The 15,748-nt window shown below is 34.7% G+C and overlaps 1 protein-coding gene across 1 annotated transcript in view; it reads right to left on the bottom strand.

Annotated features, from left to right (window-relative positions):
- Nucleotides 1-15,748, bottom strand: part of LOC145256243 (uncharacterized) — a 38,756-nt gene extending 23,008 nt beyond the window's left edge. The window contains exons 1-4 of the mRNA XM_080114892.1: nt 15,607-15,748; nt 11,966-12,010; nt 3,227-3,342; nt 443-606 (exon numbers count right to left, since the gene is read on the bottom strand). Coding sequence (XP_079971018.1) covers nt 443-606; nt 3,227-3,342; nt 11,966-12,010; nt 15,607-15,619 — 338 coding nt within the window. The 5' untranslated portion in view covers nt 15,620-15,748. The remainder of the gene's footprint in view (nt 1-442; nt 607-3,226; nt 3,343-11,965; nt 12,011-15,606) is intronic.

Raw genomic sequence — 15,748 nt, 5'->3', positions numbered from 1 at the left:
AGGGTGGTTGGCAAATTTTCGTTTGCTGCAAGAGCAGACGTTAAACTTCCGAGTTGCCATTTTATCTACAACGGTAACACAAACTAACGCAAATTCTCGCCGAACGTATGCAAATTAGACGATCCTGGGTTCCATATAAGCAAGTCGTTTTACAACATGAGAGTTCGTTTTTGAAGAAAACGAGCTGTGCACACGTTCTTTATTGAGGTGCGACATATTATTGGAAGCTGAGAAACACAATTAAGTTACGGCGTCAGCGAAGAGAGGTGCTGCCAATTTATTCATTTAAAACGCAGGTTTTTTAACTTCCGGTTTTTAAATTTTATTTTTGGATTATTCGGAGATTTGTATTACGTTTTTTTGTTTGTTTTTCTTCGAATAAGAAATGGAAAAAAAATAAAAAAAAAAAAAAAGGGAGAAAGAGAAAAGCAAAGAAACTCACCGTACTTGTTGTTCATCTGCGAACAGAAACCATTCAATATGGCTGTCTTTGGTTGGCTTATTAGGTACAGCCATCAACAGACGATCTTCTGTCAGACCAGGCAGCTTCGGCCTCCCTGGAATCGTCTTGGTTCTTTCACCAATTGCTAAGAGCGGGGCTACAAACTAAACAGAAAAATATATATTAAGTCTAGCACCAACCCATCAACAACAGGTTTCAGAGATTTCCTCTTTTTCATTAACTCTAACCCTAACACCAAACGTATTCTTCGAAAAAGCAGAGTTTCTCTCCTAGAACAGTCCGTCTGTGGAAGACAATATCGTGAGGTTGCTTCATAAACGACTGTAACATGGTTGCTTTCAAATCTAATGTAAATAAGTTCTTGTTGCACCTTTCTCTTATATAATTAAACTCTATCCAAGTTCCACCATTACTGATCTTCATGATGTTTCCTCGCCATCTGTCTAACGCTCATTAAACTCTTATCCTAGAGTGGCTTCCAGGCCTTGATAAGCAGTGACTCCAAGTAAAAAAGGAAATAAATCTATATAAATAAAACAGTAGACGTATGTGTGTGTGTGTCTGTGAAAATATTTAACTGATGAACTCTTAAACTACTAGTCACATAACACTGAAATTATTTAATCAAACCGGATTAGATTGTTCTCGTTCCGTCAGGCAAGATGCACCTGAAGAACGTTGAAGTTTACACCGGCCAAAACGTTGTAAGCATAATCTCAAGAATGTGAATTATTAATCTTCAACTCAAATATTCTAAAATATAAACAAGTTTAAAATAATTTTATATATATTAATAAAACTGTAGATGTATGTATGTGTGTCTGTGTAAAAAATATTTAAACTACTAGTCGTGCAAAAAATAGCAAAGCCCTTAAAACTTTTCAAAAAATAGCAAAGCCCTTAAAACTTTTCAAAAAATAGCAAAGCCCTTGAAACTTTTCAAAAAATTGCAAAGCCCTTGAAACTTTTCAAAAAATAGCAAAGCCCTTGAAACTTTTCAAAAAATAGCAAAGCCCATGAAACTTTTCAAAAAATAGCAAGAATTTCCTCAAATGTTTATAAATTTATGATTTTTTCAATGAAGTGTAAGTCTACAATTCTGTCTATTTTTCTGTTTCAAAATTGATTAACAATAATGTCTTGTGACACTACTTAATGATGTAAATGGCCTCCTAAACTGTAACGAAGATGATTCTTTTTAGACATGTCCGCAGGTGAAACGTAAACCGAAAAGCAAGAAAAAAAAAGAGTAATTTAATATTTTTTTTTACCGAGGGTGGGTAGGTGTTTGGGGGTGTGTGTGTGTTTGTCCTCCACTCTATAATAAAGATGAATGTGCATTGATTTGTATATTTTTGTATAAATAAATATATTAGCTCCACCACAGAAAAGTTAGCAAGCAAAAAAAATCCCTTTTAAGTCTTTGGAAGAAATAATTTCTAGCGGTGAGGATAAGCAGGAAATCAAAATAGCAAGTCAGACAAATTTCACTGTCTAAAATGAATTCGGAAAGAAATGTTCACCTTAAATCAAAAGTCAACGGTGGGAGACATCAAAAAAAAAATTATTATTCATCATCATCATTATGTATGAAAAATTAAACGAATTGTGAGATGCTCAGATATTATAAGATATGTGAGACGCTAATCTTTTGAACGATCCGGAAAATGCAAACTCGTTAAACATCCAGTTTTTATTTGATATTTAATGGTATAGCTTAATGACTTTACAGAGTGTAAATAGAAATTAAATAAATAAAATCTGTTTGTTTGGTGATCGCATTTTCTGTAACCCCTCGAGTCATGGCAATGATGTCCTTGAAAATTTTCAGTGCAAAAATTTCCTCAGATGTTTAAAAATTTGATTTTTTTTTTTTTTTCTATTAATGAAAAGAAGCAAAATAAACGAAGTGTAATTCTACGAATTCTATTTTTCTGTTTCAACATTAATTAACAATAATATCTGTCAAAAATTTCATTCCGACCATAGTTGGGCTGGATGGTCCATGATGGGGCCGGTATAAAGGTTGCAAAATAATTGTTATTTTGCGACCCCCAACTCGGGAGTCAGGTAATCGCTAGTTGAAGAAATACGACGCTTTGACTCTGTTGGACTAGCTCCAAAAGGAACCAACGATCCCTGCATTCCGCAGAGGCCCCTGTCCACAGCATACCTTATATCACGCCCTGACTTGGAAGGTGCATGTACGTTGACAATCAACTGGTAACAGATAAAGTGCTCACCGAGGTACTACTAGCAACCTACCTCGTCATGTAACATGAATAGACGCAATATAAGAAAACTACTGGGCAGACAGGGAACACCGTAGAACATGGACAATGTCGGCACCCTTCAGAACTCTATCAAATAAAGTGGCGCGCACCAATGACCCATGACTCTGGCCCAAGGCATGTTCAATATATATCCAAAGGGCCAGCGCCTCCCCCCACTCCTCCGAGTAACAATGTAAAATGGCCGAGTCAGAGTAGAACCGACCTTCTCAGACCTCCACCCACTCCTTGGCATTGGTTCTTCCCTTATTTTTTCCACATATCTTGTAACATTACTTAATGATGTCAATGGCCTCCTCAACGGTTGACTGTAACAAAGCTGATCCTTTGTAGATGTGTCCGTTGGTGAAACATAAAAAGAGAAGTAAGGAAAAAAAAAAGAGTAATTTGATAGAGTGTAGTAAGTGCCTGAATAGAAAAATAAATAAAATTTATAGTCAAAATGAGGCGCTTATCTAATCTCCATACTTACCCTCAGATTAATAGATCCTTCCAGATTTCCTGATGAGTCATCTTCGTACCATTCTAAGGTGCTGTCACTGCGTAAAACTAAATATCTTTCCTTCCAGGATTTTATCAGAAAAACATCTGAAGTTTACAAAATAAAGATTTAAAAAAAAATAGTAATACATTTATTAAGCAATGTTTTTTTTTTTTTTTTTTTTGGTAAAATATGTTTTTACAATTATATTTCACTTTTTGTGTATACCAATACTTTTCGTTTAGAAGCTCAACGTGTGCTAAATATAACAATAGAGCATACATAAAATAATAACAGTATTAGTTACATTCCAAGATCTAAATATTAATTTTTCAGTTTCTCCAGCATGCTAAAATTTCAGTACATTTTTTACAGATCTGTTTTGTTATGCAGAAAAAATCGGTTATTATTATGTCACTGTCGGCTCTTTTTGTGCATATACTCCTCAGAAAAATTAGAAATTCTTTGCTAAGAAAAAAAAAATGCACAACAATATAATGTCGCAAGAAGAAAAACGAAAATTCATAGAAGACTCAACATCGTATGTTTGTTCTGGCAGCCATCTTTGTTCATATTGTAAAGTTAGACAGGTTTTATTCAACGTTTGAATTGAAGTGTTTTGAAAATGTTTTAATTTTACAAAGAAATTATTTACTATCATTATTATTATTACTTTATTTATTTTCTGTGATTTGTTAAGCGTTTACATTGGTTGAAAATACGAAACTAATTCTTTACATTTTATACATTTTTTCTCTATACTGTTAGATCGTTTGGTAATTTATTAATATAAATACAGTGTATACAGTGGCGCCAAAAAGAAAGTCTGCACTTGTCATTTCTTTTACAAAAACCGAAAATTTAAGCTAAATTGAATGTAGCTGTTTAAACAACCTATAACTCATGTGATTCGCCTTTTATTCCTCTATAATTTTACCTGTTTATATTTGATTGTTGTGTTCACCTCAATTTAAAAAAATTAACTTCAAATCGAGAAGGAAAAAAGAAACTCTGCAGCAACAAATGAGCTTAAAATATCCACCTTTTAGACAACAAAGCATCTCTAATCGTAATTGTTGTTGTTCCAGGTTATACAACGTAACATTTAGTCCATATGCCTTGACTTTCTCTTAGTGATTGTAAGGAGTTCATTAATCTCCATCTTTCTGGATTATCCAATTGAGAAATCGGCCGCAGATTGAAATGTGATGAGAAAACGGTACGAAATACTGTGCAAAAGCACCAAAACATCAGTGTTTATGATGCCCCTATATCTGGTTGCACTGGAGTAACAAGTGCAAACTTTCTTTATGGCAATACTGTATATGGATTAAGATCGGAAGGTAAAGAGAAGAGAAAGGGGGGGTACGCTTGGGGAGTAGCGCAAGTCTTCTCTCTGTTACTACTCAATCCGAGAGTTGAACTTCGTGAAAATTGTTATCATTCCAGTGAGATTCACGGCATGTGTTTGTTTGGTACCGTGTTCTGACATCCAGCTGCATTGGGTGCATGAAATGAATGAAATAAATATTTTTTTCCATTTTTTTTTTTACTTGGGAATCACCACTTATCGAGACCCGAAGGCTATTCGAAGATAAGGTTAATGAATGTAAGGTGGTAGTGTAGTAATCACAATGATGCAAATTGGGTAGAATTTGAGTATTTATGGGGACGGCTCAAGGCTACAATGTTGTATTCAACCAGGAAGCAGGCCAGCGGAACAATGTTCAAAAGGCGGGCACTTAGGATTGAACCATCAATCTCTAGAAGAGTGTAACTTACAACTAAATTTTACCAAGTACTTTATCCAATATGCCATGAGTTCGTTTGAAATTTTGTGAATATTCTTGAGTTCAACAGAAATATTACCAAGTTCGATAGAAAAATTCCTGAGTTCGACAAGATACACCTGAAGAAGGTCGGAAGTTACATCGACCGAAACGCCGTGAAAATAGCACTCAAGATGAGAACAGTTTCCCGAAAGAATAAAAAATATGAATAATCAATCTTCATCTCAAAAGTACAGAAACATAAGCTGTTAATTTGTTGTCATGGCACGAAAAACAGAATATAGACAGTAAAATACAAAAATATATATGGAGCGCTTTTGAAGTGGAATGAATGTTTATTTTAATTAATATTGACTAGCGGGAATTGTGGAAATTCCATTACAGCATCTTTCATGTGTAGCTGGGCATTCTGTGGACGTTCAGCGTTAATGGAGACCCCGCAATATTATTGTAGCACTTTTGTTAAACTGTAAAAGTATTTATCTAAGTATTCTGGTTAATGTAATTTCAGAATATATTTGGTTATTACGGTTTATTTTCAACATCCTTATAGGAGTCTGTGACATATTTCCATTGTATGGACACCTGGCACGAATGAAAACCCCATAATATCATTATACCATCTTTAGACAGAACAGATACTACTCTTGCATCTATACCAGAAGACCAAAAAAGTATATTTTAGTCTCATGTATGGTCCAAAAAGCAACATCATTTTTTTTATTTTTATTCTTTATTTTATTAATTTTTTTTTTATATTGCGTCTTTGGTGATTGGGAGATCCTATTTATTAAAAAGGAGGATAGAAAGTGATAATGCACTACAAACATTAAATTAGCATATGTATATACTTATAATTTAATGTTTGTAGTATGTTATAACCTTCTATCCTTCTTTTAATAAATTGGATCTTCTGATGGGATAATTTATAATCTAGAAACCGTGACACACGTGTGTACGTACGTTAAAGATACTACAGTATTAATATATAGTTGGTTTTTTTTTTTTTTTTTTGGAATGTGATGTAAAATAGTTAACTTTGATTTAAATTCATGTTCTGTTCAGCAAGTACGAGGGGCGTTCCAAAAGTAATGGCTCCTATTTTTTTATTCTGTCTGAATGAATCACAAGAGAGTGCAAATTGCATTGGTATAATGATTGAACTTATGCATTTATGACCTGAATGTTTCATCTCTCTGCTGCAGATATTGATGGTGCGAAACTCCAAGAAAGCAACCCATCATGGGTGTGCATCAGAAGCAGAGATGCAACATTGAATTCCTCCATGCAGAATAAAAATTGAAATAATCAACATTCACTTGATATCAGCACAGTTAAGAGATGAGTTTGTCGATTTCAGAGTGGTGACAGAGATGTGAGTGATAAAATGTGCTCTCGACTTTTATAACTGAAGCATTAAAAGAGGCTGGCTAAAGTGCATTAAGAATGGTGATAACTTTGTAAAAACTAAATTCTGGAACAAGAAAAAGGTCACTCGTTTTAATGGTACCACTCTTGTCATCATAGCTCTTCTAGTAGCTTTAGTCTTTGAGTTAAAAAATATGAGGCTTTACCTTTTGGAATGACTTTTATACCAGTTTGCTGATTAAAGGAGAGATACACGTGAAGAATGTCGGAGGTTACATCGACCGAAATGTTGTGTGAATAACACTCATGATGAGAGCAGTAGTTCAAATAATCCAAGTAATATGAATTAACAGCTTCTTAAGAGTTGATAGCGATGAAATGTATTTTCTCGTGTTCATTGGATTTAAATATCCTCGTGTGAGAGTTTAGTAACTGTGTTTCCATAGAATCTTTGCGGTAAAAAGAATTATAATTCAGTTTAAATAAATACTTTTGTGGCAGTTGAATCACAAAGTGATTCTGATGAACACTAAAAAGTTAATGGTACTAATTGCTAACTCTCTTTCTTCTCTGCCTCGTTTGGATTCGCTTTCTTTGTCACTCCCAAAAGCAAGCAAGTAAGTTTTCACAGCAAATGCTAAGTCATTTTGGAATGAAAGCAAGAAAAACGTGTTAACACACAAAATATATTTATGTCAACAATTTAACAGAAAGACCAGGGTCATTCGATGTAACAGTAATGATGGTGGTGATGATGATGACAGTGGCAATGGTTGTGATGATGCTGATGATGATGGAAAGAAAGAGCATTGTTAGAAAAGGTTATTTTGGTATCAAATTTAATACATGCACACACTTGTTTGTGGATATTGATAAAGAAGAAATCTGTTTTCTGTCACAATAATTTCTGTTGGCATAAACAGCCATTAAAAAAAAGAACACTAGCTGAAAACTGAACATTGCAATATAAAGGTATCTCAAAAAATGTCCATCATAGCATCTTTTGGCGATTTGAAAAGTTCATCTGAGTAGGCTTCCCCTGTGAAGAAAAGCCGGTAATCAAATTATTATTGGGTCACCTGAAATATAGGTCAAATGTTATGAGTTTCTTTGGATAAGGAAAAACAAGATGGTGGATACAAAGTCAAGTATCTATCAAATTTTGTTCCAGGGAATTTATATCTGTATATATGTTATGTTTATTTTGTTATTTGTTTTGCTATAGTCACATTAAACATTTAAAGTTGCTTCCCTTGTTTATGATTTTATTTTTATAAAAACAAGATGGCCGCAATTTTTCACCTGCTAACACGATTAAAGTTGTTGTTTTTTTTAATAATTCAGTAATATTCAGGTAATTTCGACTGCATAATTTGGAAGCTACAATTGTAATTTATTAGAATTGACAAAAAAATCAGTTGAAACCATTGTTTTTTATCTAAAAACTCCATTTATCGACTACAAAATTTGGCCCCAAAAGTGTGGAGCGCCGCTGATTTATCTAATTAAAGGTCGATACACAAAACCAACATTCTGTCACTAACAGCCTCTTGTTTCAAGTGTCTCAGTTACCACTGCCTGATGGGAAGCAATATATGAATAACTAGACTGAATCTGCAAACACCATGTAAAACTTGCTCATTGTTTCCTATTCGCTCTTTTAGAGCTGAATTGCAACATCACACACAAAAAAAAAAAAAAAACATCGCATGATTAAACGACTTTTTACATTTCAGCTTTTGTTTTTTAATGAACTCATCAGCTGTTACCAACTTATTGTTCCTTGTTGATGTATGCAAAAAATAAATAAAATAAAAAATAAACAAAAAATAAACAATATTTTAAAATGAAATAGTTTGTGTTTCTCAAAATAATACACTTTTAATGAATCACAAAAAAATTGCTGATAGGTCTGGACAACTCATAATAATTAACAGAATTTCTGTTTGATAAACAAAAAAAAAAAATTGGACATATATACTAGCAGGCTGCCCGGCGTGGCCCGGTCGTAAAATATGCGTAAATATTATATTTTAATTAATACAGAAACTAAGAAATGTGTATGCAAGTATTATGCTTTTTTTTTTCAAACAGTTCACTTCTTGTAAATAAAAAAAAAAAATAAAAAAATTTGGACATGTATATACTAGCAGGCTGCCCGGCGTGGCCTGGTCGTAAAATATGCGTAAATATTATATTTTAATTAATACAGAAACTAAGAAATGTGCATGCGAGTATTATGCTTTTTTTTTTTTCAAACAGTTCACTTCTTGTAAGTAAAAAAAAAAAGAAAAAATTTGGACATATATATACTAGCAGGCTGCCCGGCGTTGCCCGGTCGTAAAATATGTGTAAATATTATATTTTAATTCATACAGAAACTAAGAAATGTGCATGCGAGTACTATGTTTTTTTTTCAAGCAGTCCACTTCTTGTAAGTAAAAGAAAAAGAAAATACTCTAGCTGAGATTGAAACCTTAACCTAAAATAGTGAGTCAAGAACAATAACCATTAGGCCAGCTTTTCACGTCCTTTAAAAAGTGTTTTCAAAGCTACTTATTTTTAACATAAGAAACCCTTCACGCATGCACAATCGTGAAACAGTTGATAAACAGATTAAACTCTGATAACCTCTATGTACCAATTATTTAATTTTGATCCCTTAGATGCCCTTTTTTCCAGATGAAAACAGATTAAAAAGTTTTCCACACATCTGAATACCCTATATACCAAATTTCAAGTCTATAGATCAAAAATTCATTGAGTATATAGGTTGAGAAGTGTCCACACACACATTCTCACTTTTATAGATATACTAGCAGACTGTCCGGTATTGCCCGGTCGTGAAATATGTATAAATAATATATTTTATAGATTAAGGTCGTTTTTAATGTGAGGGAAAACCAGCTCACCAAAAGAAGGGTAAAAAGGGACACTCTGGCAGTACTCAAAAATAATAATTGTCTTAGTATAGAAGATTTCCCCTCTATTGACCCAGGACAAATTAAGTGTAGCATCAGAACAGATACTACACTTTGAGATATTAAATCATTTATTCAGGTAAAAATTAACATGAATAAAAAATTTAGGCACAAGGCCAACTCAAAAGGGGGTAAAATGGGGGTCGTTGGTCATCCTTGTCACTCTACAACTAAACAAAAGTTTCTCTTAGCTAGGATCTGTTTTCACCATAATACCACATTCACCCATTCATTCAGACACTACACTTTGATTCCGGCTTGAAGACCAAGGAGCTATTTTCTATTATTTTTTTTTTTATTACTTTCCTCACCACGAGGGCAGAGTTAGACACAAGGTCGGTTTTTAATATGGGGGAAAACCAGCTCCCAAAAAGGGGCACCCTGAACAGTAACAAAAATACTACACTCGCCACAGACTAACATATCTACAGAGGCATCATGTAGGGAGTTGAGCAACAAGATGTCTGTTTATGTTACATTTAATTTTCTGCATGTGAGTAAAATCAGAAAAACAAGAAACAGGGAGAGAATTCCAAAGTTTTCAGGCAACAGGAATTGGAACAAATACATTGAAACTATTGTCAAGGCAACTGCAAAGAAGGAGGACTCCCTCTACCAAACTAGAAAACTATTTATAGTAGTATTCAGTTCTCCATATGATGGTTCAGAAGTCTTATAACCTCAACTACAAATAGAAAACAATGAGGCAAGGAGTAGCATAATACAAAACACACGGTGGTACAGTACAAATAAGGTGGGCTCCCTCTATCGAGCTAGAAATCTACTTACAGTATACTGCATCTCTACAAAGCCACCATTCACCCATGCATAGAGTGTTACAGTCACATCTTGACTGGTGCATCTATCACTAGTCTCTCTGTCTTAAACAGGGTCTAAAAAGGATTCTCCAACCGAACTATCAACCAAGCTCCAACCCCTGTCTCATCACTGTAATGTTGCATCTATGTGCTTGTTCCACAAGTTCTTTAATGGAATGTGCTTTGACGAACTTATGAAACTTGTGCTTGCTCAACGTAAATACTCATGACTAATCTGACAAGCAGCAAAATCCCACCTCTACACTGTAAAGACCCCTGTGTAATGTAGTACACATTTACAACCGCGTTAACATCTAGACACTCGGGACCCAACACGTTGTAGACTCAGTCGCAAAGGAAATAAAGAAAAAGGAAAGAACTTCAACTCCTGTTTCGGGCTTTAAGAAAATACCTTTATTCCTCATTCTTCCACCATGCGGGACTTCTCGTTACAGCTGTGACGTCGTCCACGTCTCTAACATGTTTGTGTTCGACTACTCTAACGTGTTCGGTCTGTGCGCATTTTCTTTTTACAGTCTTTTTCTTTTTCCTAGCCGTGACGTCATTTTGCACATAGCTCTGCATTTTCATACAGACGCCATATGTGCATCCGCGCTCTGTTACATGCTGGAAAAGAATTCTCTTATAATAGTTTCTTCCTTCGAACTGCTAAACATGGAATTCCCTCCCTATTTCCTGCTTCACAGACTCCACCAACATGTTGAAATTTAAATGCAGTGCAAACAGACATCTTGTTGCTAAACTCCTTACATAGTGCCCCTGTAGACATGGTCCCAAATAATAGCCCTTATATCCAAGTGGCAATCTGCCTTGTTTTTGTTTTTTTGCTTTGTTTTTTTTACTTGTGTTCACCCCTAACAAGGCATATCGCCACTTGGACATAAGGGGCTCCTATTTGGGACCATGCTTAGGAAAGATGAACAAAATGTTGGTTTACATTACATTTAAACTTCCGCATATCAGTACAGTCAAGGAAGCAGGTAGCAAGAAGGGAATTCTAAAGTCTAATTGTTCAAGGGAAGAAACTATTAGATTGGAAAGGTTTCCAGCATTTAGGGATCTTTACAGTGAAGGAATGTGGTTTTGTTGCGAAGTAGGTTTGTAGAGGATATGTACGTCAAGGGGGCACAAGTGCAATGAGTTCATCAGAGCACATTCTCTTAAAATACTTGTTTGGGTAAATAAGAGTAAAAAAGAAAATAGGCAGGGATACTTCCACTTTTTAATTTCTATACGGTGTACGACTAGGATTTGGGTGCACAGGGTGTGCCTCCTAGTATAAGAAAGAATTTATTGCCACTAATTTACAAATTGTAAGTAAAAAAAAAAAAATAACATCCAGTGTGAATGCACCTGAAGATGGTCGGAGGTTACATCGGTTGAAACGTTGTAGAAAAAACAACCAAGATGAGAACAATAGTCCAAATATAATAATATAAAATACAATTATCAATCCTCATCTCAAAAATATACAAACATCATATCAAAAAACGGTATGAACCCGGATTTATTAAAAAGGGAATAGACTCGGCGCTATTTGAGTTTTGAATTTCTAACAACTATATTCACTGGAAAAGCAAAAAAAAAAACAACCCAAACATTTTTCACCATTCACCAATAGCATCCAGTGTGAATGCACCTGAAGACAGTCGGAGGTTACATCAGCCGAAACATTGTGGAAAAAACAACCAAGATGAGAACAATAGAGCAAACAATCCAAATAATGAAAAAAAGAAGTTTCTTTTTACTTACGATGTAAATGTGTAACAAGTCCTGTTTTAACTTCGGGGGCTGTACCTGTTAAAAAAATTAAAAGTAAATAATTAGTAAACCCCCGTCTTTTTGTTTCTTTCTGTTGTAGTGTGGCACTATGGAGACCACCCACTTGGGGGGGGGGGGGAGCGTAAGAAGTGATTCATAAAAAAAAAAATAGGAAAAGTTGCTGAAAGTAAATGACCCAGGACAATGGTTGGAAATGATTTGATAATGTAATTTAAAAAAAAAAAAAAAAAAAAAAAAAAAAAGGGACACAAAGGTGGTCAGAATGGGTGGCTGAGAAGGTGAATCATTTTTCGCTTATTATTTTCCCGTAGACAAAAGACTGGACATAGGATTTCCGATTTTGAGTCAATAAATTTAGAAGTCAGAGTTAGTTTTAAGACAGTTGAGAAATTTGATGATGGATAGCAGCGTGTAGGTGGCCTTGGGAAAAATTGGAGAGATTGGAGTCAGAGTCGGACAAGAACAGATCAGGCCGAGAAGATAATGGGGGAGGGGGGTGAGGGCGACATAAACTGTCAGTTAAGAACAGACAGTATTTGGGGATTTTCTCTACACTATGGAACCGTTTCACACACACACACACACACACACACACACACACTATTCTATTTACTATTGAATGGTTGCTAATCCACCATGTAATCTACGAAATGGTTACTAATCCAATATATAATCTACCAAATGGTTGCTAATCCAGTATGTGATCTCTCAAGTGGTTGCTAATCCACTGTGATCTATCGAATGGTTACTAAGCCAATATGTAATCTACCAAATGTTTGCTAATCCTATATGTGCTCTATCAAATGGTTGCTAATGCAATATGTGATCTACGGAATGATTACTAATCCAGTATGTGATCTATTGAATAGTTGCTAATTCTATATGTGATCTATTGAATAGTTGCTAATTCTATATGTGATCTATTGAATGGTTGAAAACCAAATATGTGATCTATTGAATGGTTGCTAATCCACTATGTAATCTACCGAATGGTTGCTAATCTAATATATGATCTAACCATTAACCCTTAGCATAACCTTGATGCAAAACATGGTTTAACGAGTTTAGGAGTGAACCCTAACCTTATTGGAAGCTAAACAACACGGTAGATCATATATTAGAAAATCACTTTGATCTTACATTCACAGGAAACATGAATTAGAACAAATACACAGCAGAAGTTGCCAAGTCTGCTGCAAAGAAGGGTTGGGGCTGCCTCTACCATTCTAGAAACGTATTTACACCTAACAGTACCTTATATTTCAACAAAGCTACCATTCACCAATGCATGAAGTATTGTTGTCACTAGTCTCTCTTTATTGGACAGAGTAAAAAAAAAAAGAGTCTTCAATCTAATAGGTCGTGCAGTGTCAACTAAGCTCCAGCCTCTGTCTCATCACTACAATGTTGCGTCTCTGTGCTTGTTTTACAAGTACTTTAAATGAATGTGCTTCGACAAACTTGAAGCACTAGTGCTCTGTCAAGGTAAATACCGCCGAGTGCTCTGTCAAGGTAAATACCTCCGACTAAACAACGAGCGGCAAAATCCCACGCCTTCACTGTAGAGGACCCCTGAAATTTCTTCTCTCAAACTTCTTGACTTTGGAATTCCATCTCTACATCCTGTTTCCCCGACTGTATTAACATGCAGAAATTTAAGTGTAAATTGAACAGATATCTTGCTACTTAACTCCCTACTTAGAGTGTCCTTGTAGGTATGGTCACATATTTACAGTAGCCCCTCACGTTTGAGCGTAGTTTGCTTTGTTTGGGGTGAATATGAGCAAAAAAATAATCTATATATAAAAGTGAGAATGTGTGTGTGTGTGAGGACAATTCTCAACATATACACTCAACGAATTTTTGAAATTTGGTATATAGGGTATTCAGACATGTGGAAAATTTTTTAATCAGTTTTCATCAGGAAAAAAAAGGGCTGCTAAGGGGTCAAGACTGAAAAATTGGTGTGTGGGTGGGAGAAAGTGATAAGAGAAGGACTGGGATAAAGAGGAATAAATAAAGACCTGACCAGAGATAGGTTAGTTTGAAAATCTATTTGTAAAAGTGTTAGATGTTTAACCGATGATGATGATGATCTGAAGAGAAAAATAATGTAAATAATAGTGATAAGGCAATTCCAATATTATTTCAGATTCTGATATTTTTCTGATTCCATTACAATTACTGATTCCATTCTAAATTCATGATTCTGATACACTTACTGAATCTGATTTTTAAATCTCTAAATATATATATATATATATATAACTAGAAACTCGTTCATGCATTTATTTTTGTTAATTTTTTTTTTTGTTAATTTTCGGATTACCTTAAAACCTCATTTAATATGCGCATATATTTCCACAAATGCAAAAAATACAGTTGTACATGGGTGATCTATATATTTTAGTTTTACTGGAAAGTTATAATTAATAAATGCAGGATACGGTGGTCCTAGGATACGTTTTTTTCAGGTTACGATGTGACTGTGTTATTCATAATGTTATTTGATTATATACATGTGTATTATATGCTGTACTGTATTTTGTTACTAATTTTTAATGCCTTATCTCGGGGTTCTACTGTATTTATAATTTTCTTATAAGTACTAGCCAAAGGAAAGTTTTGTTTAAACAAAAAGAGAGAGAGAGAGAGAGAGAGAAAGAATTAAAGAATGGTCTTTTTGGCATCAGAAAATAGGCATACATTATTTTCAATTCTGATACCGTCAAAAAGTAAGATTTCTCCACTCCCCGATTCCAATTACTAGTAAATGATACTCTCTCACCCTCCTAAATGACGACAAAACCACTGATGTCTTTCATATTCGAATAGAAATAAGAACACACAAGTGAAGCATGCATGGTTCCCGTGAGTGCATAGTGAACGAGACATAAAAAAAAAAATGACTAAGTTCAGCCCCCCCTCCTCCCACCACCACCATTTAGCCCTAAAAGTCCCTAAAGGACGTCAAATCCTGGTGAAAATGAACAAACGGTACAGTTTTAGGTCTTAACATATGTAAATTTGAGTTTTGCACCACGCAAAAAAAGAAATGATAAAGTTCATTATTTGCCCCCACCCCATTTAGCCCCAAAAGTCTCCAAAGTCTTAACATATTTAAATTTAAGTTCAGCACCATACAAAACTGCTAAATAGACACACACAGAAAATTCTGGACAAATATGGTAAAATAGTCCCCAAAATGGAGTGTTTTTATTAAACCTAAAAGAGCCCCTGGGGCACACCCAAGAGTTATTGCGAAGTATAGACAAACAAAATTATATAGAAATCAATTAGTTACAACTTTTCAGAGTTTTATAAAAATCCAAGGGAAGCAATTTTTTTTAATAAGGACGAAAGTGTCAATTTTTAGCCATTTTAGCCTGAAAGGCACCCGGGGGGGGGGGGGGCAGCCGGAGATTTCCCGGAAAATCCGTTCTGTTACTTTTTTTTACTCGTATCATGTTTAATGTTTGTGCAAAATTTCAAAAATATTCCAAGGCGTAGTTATTGAGAAAAGTGCAGACAGATGAACAGACAAGGGTGAATTTACAGGTCCACCCTCCTTTTGTCGGGGGACCAATAAAGTTAAAATAAGAAAAACTTACTTGCTCGACTCATCTCTGACTTTTTGTACCTATAAAATGAACAGTATTCGCTGGAAGAAATCAAAGTGTCATTTGTTCTGTTCCAAATACCTGTATGATGCTTCGGAAGGATGTTACCCTTCACCCATTTCTCTTGTTATTC

Source organism: Euprymna scolopes, chromosome 32 (assembly GCF_053919585.1).
Source record: "Euprymna scolopes isolate OS-2025 chromosome 32, ASM5391958v1, whole genome shotgun sequence".
Taxonomy (NCBI): Eukaryota; Metazoa; Mollusca; class Cephalopoda; order Sepiida; family Sepiolidae; genus Euprymna; species Euprymna scolopes.
The sequence above is the reverse complement of the archived record's forward strand: the minus strand, read 5'-3'. Positions and strand labels throughout refer to the sequence as shown.